Source organism: Sapajus apella, unplaced genomic scaffold (assembly GCF_009761245.1).
Source record: "Sapajus apella isolate SASKATOON/1434 unplaced genomic scaffold, GSC_monkey_1.0 scaffold140, whole genome shotgun sequence".
NCBI lineage: Eukaryota > Metazoa > Chordata > Mammalia > Primates > Cebidae > Sapajus > Sapajus apella.
This window is the reverse complement of record NW_022437080.1, coordinates 2,609,210-2,621,819: the sequence shown is the minus strand read 5'-3', so window position 1 is coordinate 2,621,819 and position 12,610 is coordinate 2,609,210. Positions and strand designations below refer to the sequence as shown.

General features: G+C 39.8%; 1 protein-coding gene across 12 annotated transcripts in view; it reads right to left on the bottom strand.

The window, feature by feature from the left end:
- Positions 1-12,610, bottom strand: part of SAP130 (Sin3A associated protein 130) — an 87,588-nt gene that overhangs the window by 45,211 nt on the left and 29,767 nt on the right. For 9 of the 12 annotated variants that reach the window (XM_032263968.1, XM_032263975.1, XM_032263970.1 and 6 more), the window contains exons 11-14: positions 9,623-9,764; positions 6,519-6,640; positions 2,911-3,213; positions 378-555 (exon numbers count right to left, since the gene is read on the bottom strand). In XM_032263968.1, coding sequence (XP_032119859.1) covers positions 378-555; positions 2,911-3,213; positions 6,519-6,640; positions 9,623-9,764 — 745 coding nt within the window. The remainder of the gene's footprint in view (positions 1-377; positions 556-2,910; positions 3,214-6,518; positions 6,641-9,622; positions 9,765-12,610) is intronic. The other 3 variants (XM_032263976.1, XM_032263966.1, XM_032263973.1) reach the window with 1 other exon arrangement.

Genomic DNA, 12,610 nt, shown 5'->3' with positions numbered 1-12,610 from the left:
CGCCCTTTGAGGGGGACAAGGGAACTTTTCCCATTTAAACAGCAATGATTCATGCTGAATGAAGTATATGTATGAGTTAATGTAACTACCTACACAAGCCCAAGAGTTAATTATAAGCTATTTTAAAGGTTCTATGATTGAACTTCCAGAGCTAGAGAGAATTAAAACAGTATGCAACAGATGCTTACAAACTAACACCCCACTGACTCCAGGATTTGTAAGATCTGGCAGTCTAAGCTGGGTAAGGCTCTACTGAATAATCCTGTCATAGAAAGTGAGAGATGAGTTTGATACTAGCAATAGATATGAGTGCCTACTATGTATACCAATTATATCCAGAACCAGAGGTGTCATTTGGCACTACTAGGTCTACTTACCCATCTGTGGCAGGTTTCTTCCGGAGTATGCTTGGCCGTGGTGATGAGCCCTGGGCGGGAGCGTTGGTGCTAGCGCTCTGGCTGTGGGTCTGCACCACGGTTGTTGCTGCTGGAGCAGCACTGAACGGATTGCTAATGGGGTTGGCCACAATTGTGGCTCCATCTGCCAACACCACTGCTAGAGGAGAGAGGCAACAGGAAAGAATATTGAAAAGAGGCAACATTGAAATAGAAGAAACAAATGCTGCAGAAGAAATAGGTAAAAATGATGAGACTACTAGAATTGGGTATCCATGTTCTAACCATCCAATTTCAAATTGATAAGGGGCAGGAGCACTTCATCTGACAAAGAGCAGATAGCCAAGTGGGAGCAATTACCAAGTCTACTGATGCATGATCCATACCATTATTTTTTCTTTTTTGAGAGAGAGTCTTGCCCTTTTGCCCAGGCTAATAAAGTGCAGTGGTGTGACCCATACCATTATTTTTTCTCTTTTTATTTTTTAGAGAGTATTGCTCTGTTACCCAGGCTGGAGTGCAGTGGTGTAATCATCTCAGCTCACTGCAACCTCTGCCTCCCAGGTTCAAGCAATTCTCCTACCACCACACCTGGATAATTTTTGTATTTTTAGTAGAGATGGGAATTCACCATGTTGGCCAGGCTGGTCTCAAATTTCTGACCTCAAGTGATCCACCCACCTCCGCCTCCGAACGTACTGGGATTACTGGTGTGAGCCACTGTACCTGGCCCATATCATTATTTTTGCTTTGCTCTATAATCATTTCCTAATTACTAATAAATGAGATAAGGTGAACAAAGTATACAGTGTAAGTACAGTCTCTCACTCTACTAGTTACTTTACATTCTTTACTCATATAATTCTTTCATCATTGAATTTTATCATCATTGTAATTCCCATTTTAGAGATAAGAAAACTAACAGGAAAGGCTTAGTAAAAGAGCCACAAACAGAAAACATCATCTACTAGCCTGACAGTATGCTCTAAAGTACATTTCAAGAAATATACTCATTCGGTTTTTGTAAAATATCAGTATCTCTCAACCCCCAATAATGGTGCCATCCCCAATCTATCTTTAGAAACACATTCAACTAACAGATATTTTAACTATACACTTAAAGTTAGCATCGATACTGGTGAGCATGAGATCATACTCAGAAAATATCCATGTGTGACAGTTTTTGACCTATACAAATGACGATTTCATAGGAGTCAACTTAATACCATGAGTTTTCTAGCGGGCGTCCTTAGATGTAGCACACCATTCTACCAGGTGGGTCATTATGGGTAAACTACATCTCTATCGGTCATGTCAAAATAAAACACCTGAGAGACTTTGATTAAATAGTTCAATTCAAGGTCTACAGAACAATTAAAATTCATAGCTCCAGCCCAGCGCAGTGGCTCATGCCTATAATCACAGCACTTGGGGAGGATGAGACTGGAGGATAGGATAGCTTGAGCTCTGGAGTTTGAGACAAGCCTGGGCAACAAGCAATATCCCATTTCTACAAAAAATAAAAAGTAATTAGTCAGGAATGGTGGCATGTACTTGTAGTCCTTGTTACGTGGGCGTCTGAGGCGTAAGGACTGCTTGAGCCCCGAAAGTCAAGGCTACAGTGAGCCATGACTGTACCACTGTACTCCAGCTGGGCAACAGAGCGAGTGAGACCTTGTCTAAAAAAAGATCAGCACCTTGGCCGAGAAACAGCCATCTTTTTAAAACTATATCAGAGAAATGGCTAATTAATAATAATGCAAATATATGGAATCTTAAATTCAGCTGAAAAAAGAAAAATAACCTGGCTGTTGTGATGGCTCATGCTTGTAATCCCAGCACTTTGGGTGGCCAAGGTGTGGAGATTGCTTGAGCCCAGGAGTTTGAGATCAGCCTGGGCAATATGGCAAAACTCTGTCTCTATTAAAAATACAAAAATTAGCCAGGCGTGGTAGATTGCACCTACAGTCACAGTTATTTGGGTGGTTGAGGTGGGAGGGTCACTTGAGCCCAGGAGGATCACTTGAGTGCAGTGAGCCAAGATCACACCACTGCACTCTAGCCTGGGTGACAGTGTGAGACTATCTCAAAAAAAATCTAAATACAGTGACTTATTCCATTTTTCAAAATGCTAGTCCACTAGTATTTCTTTTTAAGCATTCATAATATTAGCTAACATCAGCATAAGATTTTATAGCTTTATGTACAACTCTGAAGAAAATTTTCAACGAGAACACTACTTACAAGGTGAATTTTTCCCCTCACCTAGGAGCTTTTAATAAAGATAACATTTCTCACTATGTGCAAATGAATACTAGGCTATTCATCTATATTATTTCTAACATTTACAGTGACCCTGAAACTGTAAGTTCTAAGCAACTCATATTATTAATACACAGAAAAAACAAAGGCCTAGAGAAATTACAAGACCACAAAGCCAATGGCAGAAAAAGGATATAAATTGAAATGTCTCTCTTTTTTCTAAACCACCTGCTATGCAAAAATTTAAAATTACCTGAAGTCTTTCCTTCAGGCTGAGGCTGCTGAGTACCCATTGGTGCAGGCTGAAGCCCTTGTGTGTTGATTGGGGTTGCTGAGTGAATTCCCTGTGTGCCAAGCGGTGCGGGCTGTATCCCTGGGGTCCCGATGGGGGCCGGCTGGATGCCCTGTGTACTGATGGGCGCTGGCTGGATCCCTTGAATATGTCGAGCATGCGATGCATCTACTGTCATCAACTGCATGGGGTTTAGGTGGACTGTAGACGCTACCCCCACACCAGTCTGAGCTGTGATGGCAGAGTTTGGAGCCTGAGCTGAAACTAAAAATGATGCAAAGGGTGACTACAAGAAGGTTAGCCTCATTCCACACAGTCTGCATAAAGTGAGGAACACCGAAATAAAAACAGATTTATTCTACTGTATAATACCTATATCCGTGGTTTGAAAAAACAACACTGTTACTTGAAACTTGATATACTTGGGATTGTTATTTCCTTTCACTTCCTATCAATATGATGTTGTCTTTATACAGATTATTAGAAATATGATTAAAACAAGAAAAAAGGCAATCAGCTATTGAATTGCAAATATTAGCCAGGAAACCATGCTAAATAATTAATATAAAATGTCAGAAATACACCCTGAGGTCCCAGGTCAAGAACCTCTGCTTTCACTGACAGCACCACTATCACAGGTAGTTCTGAAATACGGTAGTATGAATTTCAAATGGCATGTATCTGCCAGAAAGAGAGAACAAGTAAGTGTCCTCTGTTCTACAAGGCAAATACCCCATCTACTATATAAATCAACAAACAAACAAACAAGCAAAGAGTGAAAACAAGAGCATTCACAGAAAGCAACAAAAAAGGAGGAATTTCTCACTATCTGTGGAAAGAAAATAAAGAGGACTTTTTGCTTAGTCATCAAAATAATCCAAAAAAGTAGGAACTTGTTTTCAAAGCTATTTAAATACCTTATACTTCTAAGATACCTTTTCCGTAAATAGTCAAATATCCTACAATGTTTGAAATTTTAGACCAGGACTGTTCAATGGCATATTAGGTCACTCATACAACTTTAAATTTTCCAGTGGCTACAATAAAAAAGTAAAAAGGGCCTGATGTGGTGATTCGTGCCTGTGATCCCAATACTTTGGGAGACTGAGGTATGAGGAATGCTTGAACCCGGGAGTTCAAAACCAGCCTGGGCAACATGGCAAGACCCCATCTCTACAAAAAATTAAAGAATTAGCCTAGCATCATAGCACGTGACTGTGGTTCCAGCTACTCAGGAGGTTGAGATGTGAAGATCCCTTGAACTCTGGAATCTTAGGAGGCAGTGAGCTATGATCAAACTACTGCATCCCAGCCTGGGCAACAGAAAAAGACTGTCTCCAAAAAAAAAAAAAAAAAAGTAAAAAGAAACAGGTCAGGCGCAGTGGCTCATGACTGTAATCCCAGCACTTTGGGGGTCCAAGGCAGGCAATCATTTGAGAACAGGAGTTCAAAACCAGCCTGGTGAAACTCCGTCTCTACTAAAAATACAAAAATTAGCTGGGTGTGGTGGCACACGCCTGCAGTCCCAGTTACTTGGGACACTGAAGCAAAAGAATTGCTTAAAGCTGGGAGATGGAGGTTGTAGTGGGCCAAAGCCATACAACTGTACTCCACCCTGGGCAACAGAGTGAAATTCCAACTCAAAAAAAAAAAAAAAAAAAAAAAAAAAGGGAAGAAAAAAAAAACGGGTCAAATTAATTGTAAGCACATATTTTATTTAATATATTCAAAATATTACCATTTCAATGTGTCATTAATAAACTTTTTTTTTCTGAGACAAGGGTCTCACTTTCTTGCCTAGACTGGAGTGCAGTGGCATAAACGACATGGCTTACTGCATCCTCAACCTCGTGGGGTCAAGCAATCCTTCTGTCTCAGCCTCCCAAGCAGCTGGGACAATAGGCATGCACCACCATGCCTGGCCAATTTTTTATTTTTGGTAGAGATTAGGTCTCATCTAGCTTGATGTCAAACTCCTGGGCTCAAGTGATCCTTCCTCCTCAGCCTCCCAAACCGTTGGGATTACAGGCATGAGCCACAGTGCCTCGCCTAAAAATTCTTAACAAGATATTTTACATTCTCTTTTCCATACTATGTCTTCAAAATCTAGGGTATATTTTACTCTTCGAGTACATCTAAATTCAGATACTGAATTTTTATCAGAAATGCTTAATCTGTATTTTGATTTCATAAAGCCTACAATTGAAAAAGTAGTTTTACATTGCTAAGTTGTCCAAATATACTTGAAATTAAATAAAATTAACAACTGAGTTTTTCATATATACTTAACCTACTTCAAGTGCTCTGTGGCCACACGTGCTGGTGGCTGCCATACAGCACTGTGTAGCAGGAGGGCAATGTACAGAATCCAGGCAACAATAATGCTTTTTCTTTCTTTTCTTTCTTTTTTTTTTTAGATAGGCTCTCACCTTGTTACCTAGGCTACAGTGCAGTAGTGCCGACACGGCTCAATCCTCCCACCTCAGCCTTTCCAGTAGTTGGGACTTAGAGGCATGCACCACCATGCCCAGCTAATTTTTTAACTTTTTCTAGAGATAAGGTCTCCCTATATTGCCCAGGCTAGTCTCGAACTTCTGGGCTCAAGTGATCTGCCCACCGTGGCCTCCCAAAGGGCTGGGAGCATCAGCCATGGTGCCCAGCTCTAGTCAATAAGGCTTTTTTTTTTGAGACAGTCTTACTCTGTCACCCAGACTGCAGTGTAGTGTCACAACAGCAGCTTAAAGCAGCCTCTACCTCCCAAGTTCAACCGACTCTCCTGTTTCAGCTTCCTGAGGAGTGGGGACTATAGGCGCCCACCACCACACCCAGCTAATTTTTTCTTTTTTTTTTCCAGTAGAGTTGGGGTTTCACCATGTTGGCCAGGCTGGTCTTGAACTCCTGACCTCAAGTGATCCGCCTGCCTCAGCCTCCCAAAGTGCTGGGATTATAGGCATGAGTCACTGCGCCTGGCTGGCAATAGGCTTTCTGATGCCCAGAGTGACTTGAGGATCTCACAGGAAAAGATTACACAGACTCACATTTAAGGATTGTTTTTCCTGGATTAGCAAAAAGAACACTGTTTACACATCATGATGGTGAGAAGAGAGCATAACTAGATTAAAAAACTATATATAGCCGGTATACCAAAACTCTGTGACATGCAATTTATCTATATAACAAACCTGCACAAGTGTCAATTGAACCTGAAAGTTTTTATAAATAAACTTTTATAAATTAAAAAAAAAACAAACCAATATTTACATAAAATAATGGAAACCCTATTAAAGTACTACTCTATTCATTGTAACTATCATTTTAAGGAGTAACAAAAATTGTTAACATGATTATCATCAGGGTGGCATAGTACTATGCAAATATCGCTAATGAGTAACAACGTTTTACAGACCATAAAGATGATGATTTAAGACCTTAAAGCTTCACATTTTAACTGAATCTGAAAGCAGAAGCTGAAATAATTAATCTCATATAGAAATAACCATTATCAATTTCTACGTCATTGTTGGCAAAAATTAAAATGTGAAAAGGCATCTTAAAAGCAAGGCTCATACCTGGATATTGTCGGATAGTGGACACAGAACTGGTGATTGGGGTGTACGTGTGTGCCGCCAGTGGGTATGCAGAAGGGGGATAAGTTGGCAAAAAGTATTGGAATTGAACGGGAACAGACGGTCTAGAGATAGAACAGATGATAGCAAACAAAACGGTCATTTTCTTCTTTACCTTCAAATGATCCTATCCCCCAGATCCTCTTTCTATCTTTCAGAACTGCCAAATGAGCTTCGCCCAAATTGTGTCCCAAACAAACTCTTACATCATAGTACACACACCAAGAATGCAAAATTAAAAAAAAAAAAAGTGGATATTATAAATACCTATATCAATAAATGTAAAAACATAGATAATATTCTCTGGGTGATTTTTGAGATTAAGTCTGAAAAACAATTCACAAAAACTCAGTAATCAAATCTCTGCTCAATTCCTCATAAACTACACTAAACTCAGATTGATTTACTGGCCAATTTTATTAAAAATACATAAAACGAATAATCCCAATTTCATTCAAACTGCTTTGGAAACAATGAAAAGAAGAAATGAGATCCAAGTTATTTTTATTATGTTAGAGACAGGATATTGCTATATGCCCAGGCTGGAGTGTAGTGGTTATTCACCAGCACAATCATGGCACACTATAGCCTTGAACTCCTAGGCTCAATCAAGCCTCCTGCCTCAGCTGCCTAAATTCTGGGACTACAGGCATGTGCCACTGTACCTGGCTCCTAGTTTACTTTTTGAGCTTCATATAGCCTTGATACTAATACTGGAACAGGAGAATATGATAAAAGAAAGATTATAAACAAATCTAATTCACGACAACAAAAAAATCCTACATAAAACTGAATTAAGAACCATATAAAGTTTAATACATCATGATTGAATAAAGTTTATGACACAAAGAGAAATGCTTCAACATTGAGAATGTCTATTCATGTTTTTGATACATTTAAAAATAATTTGAAACACAAAAGATAAAAATATTTGATAGCATTCAATAGCTATTCATGATATAGATACCTAAGAAAATATGACGTAGGCCAGGTACAGTGGCTCATGCCTGCAATCCCAGCAGTTTGGGAGACTGAGGTGGGCAAATCACTTGAGCCCAGGAGTTTAAGACCAGCCTGAGCACTTTGGGAGGCTGAGGCAGGTAGATCACTTGAGGTCAGAAGTTCAAGACCAGTCTGGCCAACATGGCGAAACCCTGTCTCTATGACAAATACAAAAACTAGCCAGGTATGGTGGCACACACCTGTAATCCCTGTTATTCAGGAGGCAGAGGCACAAGAATCACTTGAACCTGGGAGGCAGGGAATGCAGTGAGCTGAGACTGCACCACTGCACTATAGCCTGGGTAATAGAGTGAGACCTCATCTCTACAAAAAAATTTAAAAAACTTAGCCAGGCATGATGGCATGTGCCTGTAGTCCCAGCTACTCGGGAGGCTGGGGTGGGAGAATCATCTGAGCCCAGAAGTCAAGCCTGCACTGAGTTATGATGGTGCCACTGCACTCTAGCCTGGGCAACAGAGCAAGACCCTGTCTCAAAATCAAAACAAAGAAACAAATGAAAATGGTAAGACCCCCTTTGCTTTCCCCCAAAACTGTCCTTACTTGTAGGCAAAATAAACACGTACATAGACAATTTATAAACATTCAGAGAATCTATAAACATTTATAGAGCTAATAGAAGTATTTAACAAGGTGGATGGACATAATATCACTGTATTAAAATCTGTAAGCATTCCTAGACACAAATGATCAAATTAGAACACTTAACAATAACCTGATTTTGAAATTACTTTGTATACACTGTATAGGGTGTTTTATGGGAGAGGCAGATACAAACATAGAATGGGGGAAGCTATGGAGTTGAATTAGAGGTATCAGCATGAACTCAAATGTTCTTAAAATATTATTTACTTCCTACCTCTGCCTGCTCAAATGGCCTAGAAGAATGACAAATCATGGCCACAAGTGGGTTAATACCCAGATCTTGGTTTGTAAATGACAAAAGGGCTCCTTGGAGGAACAGGAGATTTCAGGGCCCAGACGGATATAGTTCAATAGGAATCTGGAATATCTCATGATGGAAAATAAGGAAAGGCTAGAATGGAGGGGATGTGGCAAAATCCACAGAAGTAGACAGAAAGAGCCCCCAAGTACCAACTGAGATCATTTGAGCACCAAAATAGATGACAGCAATGGGTTCTAATAATGAATAAAAGCAAATCTACAAGCCTGAGCCAATTAAAAAACAATAAAATGCTAAACATAATAAATAAATAGGGGTGGATAAGAGAGTTTCTTTACATCAGAATGCCAGCTAATATACGTAGACAACGCACTAGACAGAAAAACTCACTATTTTGTAACTTTCGATTCAGCCAGGAATTAATAATAGGTCTGCAATTATTTAATGAATATTTACTGGAGAACAGGATATTTATACTCAGATATTTCCATACAGATTGTATGTTTACAAAGGAGAAAATCATGCTTTTCCAGTAGAAAAAACCAGCAAACATCACCTTCACTAAGTAATGAATGTTAACATAATCAATACAGGAAAAACAGACAGCATGAGCTCTCTGATGGAATGGGAAGAACACACTGCTTACCTGGTATAACCTGAATGTAACCATGAGGAAACAATGTGACGGTATCAAATTCCCCAAAACACCCGGCCTCTCCACACTCTTCAAAAATATCCATGAATAAAAGAGAAGGGAGAGCTCGGACTCCTTTCAGATAGCTGTACCAAGCTGACGTCAGAGAATGTTTTTACTCTTCTGTGCTACAAATCGAGGTACTTATGAATAAATGGTCACAATGCTACAACCTTTGCTCTCCAAATGGCCAAAAAATACTAAACACACAAAACCAAAAATATGAATACTAGACCATCCACCAAAGGGAGACTGGTTTGAAAAAATCACACATAAAAAAGGAATTATACAAAGTGTAATTTTCGGGGGAAAATCTGAAAACATGAGTAATAAATACAGGCCATATTTGTGGGTTATTTTGTTTTATGCTGATAAAGGAGGATGATTAATGATACAGTCAGGCAGAATAGCCGAAACACAGACTCCTACCTGTTGTCACTTCGTGTTTCCATGGCCACAGGATTGGGAGAGGCCCGATGTCCGGAGATGGGAATCAGGCTGCTCCTTTCGGCAGGGTAGTCAGGCTGGATCCGAGGAGAAGTGTGTGTGATCTGCTGGGGCACCACCTTGGCTGCAAACAGTAAACGCCAATTCCATGACCACTCTACACTTGTTTTTTGGCATACCAAAACATTCTTGGCTAGCAGCAATCTTATGAAAGCAAACAAAATAAGCCTGATTTTTAATCAAAACAAAAAATGAAAAATAAGCACATAAAGTTCAACAAAATTATTTCAACCCTATCATTCACTGATATATTCCTATAGTTATTAAAGCAGGGTTCAACATTAATACTTATACAAAGATAGCAGTGACCAGGCTCTTTTCTCCTCATCTGGCTTTTTAATGACCTGTTTTTAAAAGGAGTAAATTGTTTAAAAAGCAAACAGGCCAAGCATGGTGGCTCACACCCATAAACTCAGCACTGTGGGAGGCTGAGGTGGGAAGATCACTTGAGTTCAAGAGTTCAAGGTTATAGTGAGCCATGACTGCACCACTATACTCCAGCCTCAGTCACAGACTGAGACCCCGTCTCACAATAAATAAACAAACAAAATTTTGGGTTAAAAAATGGAAAAAAAACTTATATTCTACTCTAGGTCCACAGATAATTATAAAACATAGCTAATTAGCAATTAGAAGACCAATTTAATTCCCAAGTCTGTTTCTTTACCTATAAAGAAGCCTTCTTTAGATCACTTAATAATTTCTAAGGTCCTTTGAATGTCCTGCAATTTTATGTAATACTTTAGAGCAAAATCAAAATCAATGATTACAGAGTTTTCAAATTCAATCTGAGGCTCCAAACGTGTACTCCTTTAAAACCTGCAATCCAATTTTGTTTGGAAGATATAGCTGAACTAGAATACACTTAACACTATTCTTTATAGACCTATTTATTAACAGTATTACTGCCTGGGAATTCAGAAAGAAAAGCTGTGATCTTTTCTTTCTTACTTTTTTCTATCTTAACAGAAATACAGAGGGACAGCTTCCATCTGTGTAAAAACGCCATTTACACCAGTGAGAGGCACAATAACAACAGAGACTAGACTAGGAGGATACCAACATATTACCCTAAATTCAGAGCATTTAACATCAAAGGTAAGCTGCACAGACCCACTGTGATGCCCAGCCAGCTCCTATGGGAAGCAGCTGGAGAAGTTTTTGCAGGGTGATAGCAGAGATGCCCATCTGACCACTGAAGATTGCATCTATTGGCCAACTCAGAGAGAAGCTGGCATGATAGGTTTTCCATCAGCAAGGTAAGCAATGAGGGTGTTGAGTAGGGAGCAACTAAGTCTTGCTTTTTCACTGAGGCCCATAAAAGGCAGGAGAAAATGATGCTTCCAGTAGGAATAAAGCTGCCATATGATGGGGTAGCTAACCAATTGTTGGTGGTCAGACACACCCCACCCTCTTGGAAATTAGTTTAAGTCTCCTTGTTTTCTAATTTAAAAAGCCATATAGGCCAGGTGCAGTGGCTCATACCTGTAATCCCAACACTTTGGGAGGCTGAGGCTGGCGGATCACCGGAGGTCAGGAGTTCAAGACCAGCCTGGCCAACATGGTGAAACCCTGTCTCTACTAAAAAGACAAAAATCAGCTGGGCATGGTGGTGCACACCTGTGATCTCAGCTATTCAGGAGGGTGAGGCAGGAGAATCGCTTGAACCTGGGAGGCGGAGGTTGCAGTGAGCTGAGATCATACCACTGTACTCCAGCCTGAGACACAGAGCAAGACTTCATTTCAAAACAAAACAAAACAAAACAAAACACCCCATTCTCAATAATCAAATAAAAACCAAGGGACTATACAGTGCAGAAAACATTAAGTCTGTCATAAAGCTATCTCCAAAACTTATCCCTATTTTCTGAATAATGTGATCATCAGATTTTGCTTTCTATAATTGAGAACATGGTCACATGTTGACCAGAACATGGAGAAAATAAGACTGGTATTCTACTGGAATAGAGACAAAAATCTTATACTTGTGATTTATCAGGCTCTTTTTCTCTGAGCCAACACATTCCTAATAAGAATAGCCGAATTCAGATTTAATATCACCTGGAGAGGGAAAGCTCACTTGGAAAAAGCCACTTAGGTGATTTTAATATATATGTTCTACTTCCCAACTTGAAAATCAGGGATCTAGGGTTGTATCAGGTTTCCCTTCTCATCTGAGCTACCTTTCTTAAGAGAGATCCTATTATAATACAGAAATATTGGGGTTAGCATAAAAGAAAAAAACAAAATGACAGCACAAACCCCATGGAATGCAGGAATACATGTAAGTATGTCTCCTAGTACTTTATAGTGAGTCTACTTCCAAGGTGGGATATCTTAGGAAGACAGAGGGACATTCACAAGAACCAATCTCTAAAAACTTCTTCATGGTGGAGGGTCAAGAGGAAACTACACAGTCCCTCTGGGCCACAATGGCCCCTCTTTATTGGTCTGACTTTCTATCATAGATACAAATACCCAAATGAGGCTCCTGACTTGACAAACTTTAAGTGTCTGGGTGTGGCTCTGCTGTGATAGCACTCAGGAGAGCTGATGACACAGGCAGAGTAAGGAAATGGGCTGAAATGGCAATATGGACAATTCGCTACCTTTTTCAACAAAAGTGTGTTAATGCTAAACACATACAAAACAAACTTCTTTTCACAAATATAAATTAAATTCAGAAGGTTATGGGGAAAATTTGGTCTCTCTCATGGCAAGTCACAGTGAGCAGCAATGCAGGAAAGACCCAGTAGCAGCACCCTCTGTGCTAAAAGACTTCAGTGAAGCTGAGCACCTATTTAAGGCTGGTGTAGGCTGGTCACCTAGAACAGGAGTAGGGACTTCCTGGGTACTATAATTATTCCAGAAATGAGGCTTCAAAGTTTGCTCAGGGGGCAGGAACCCACA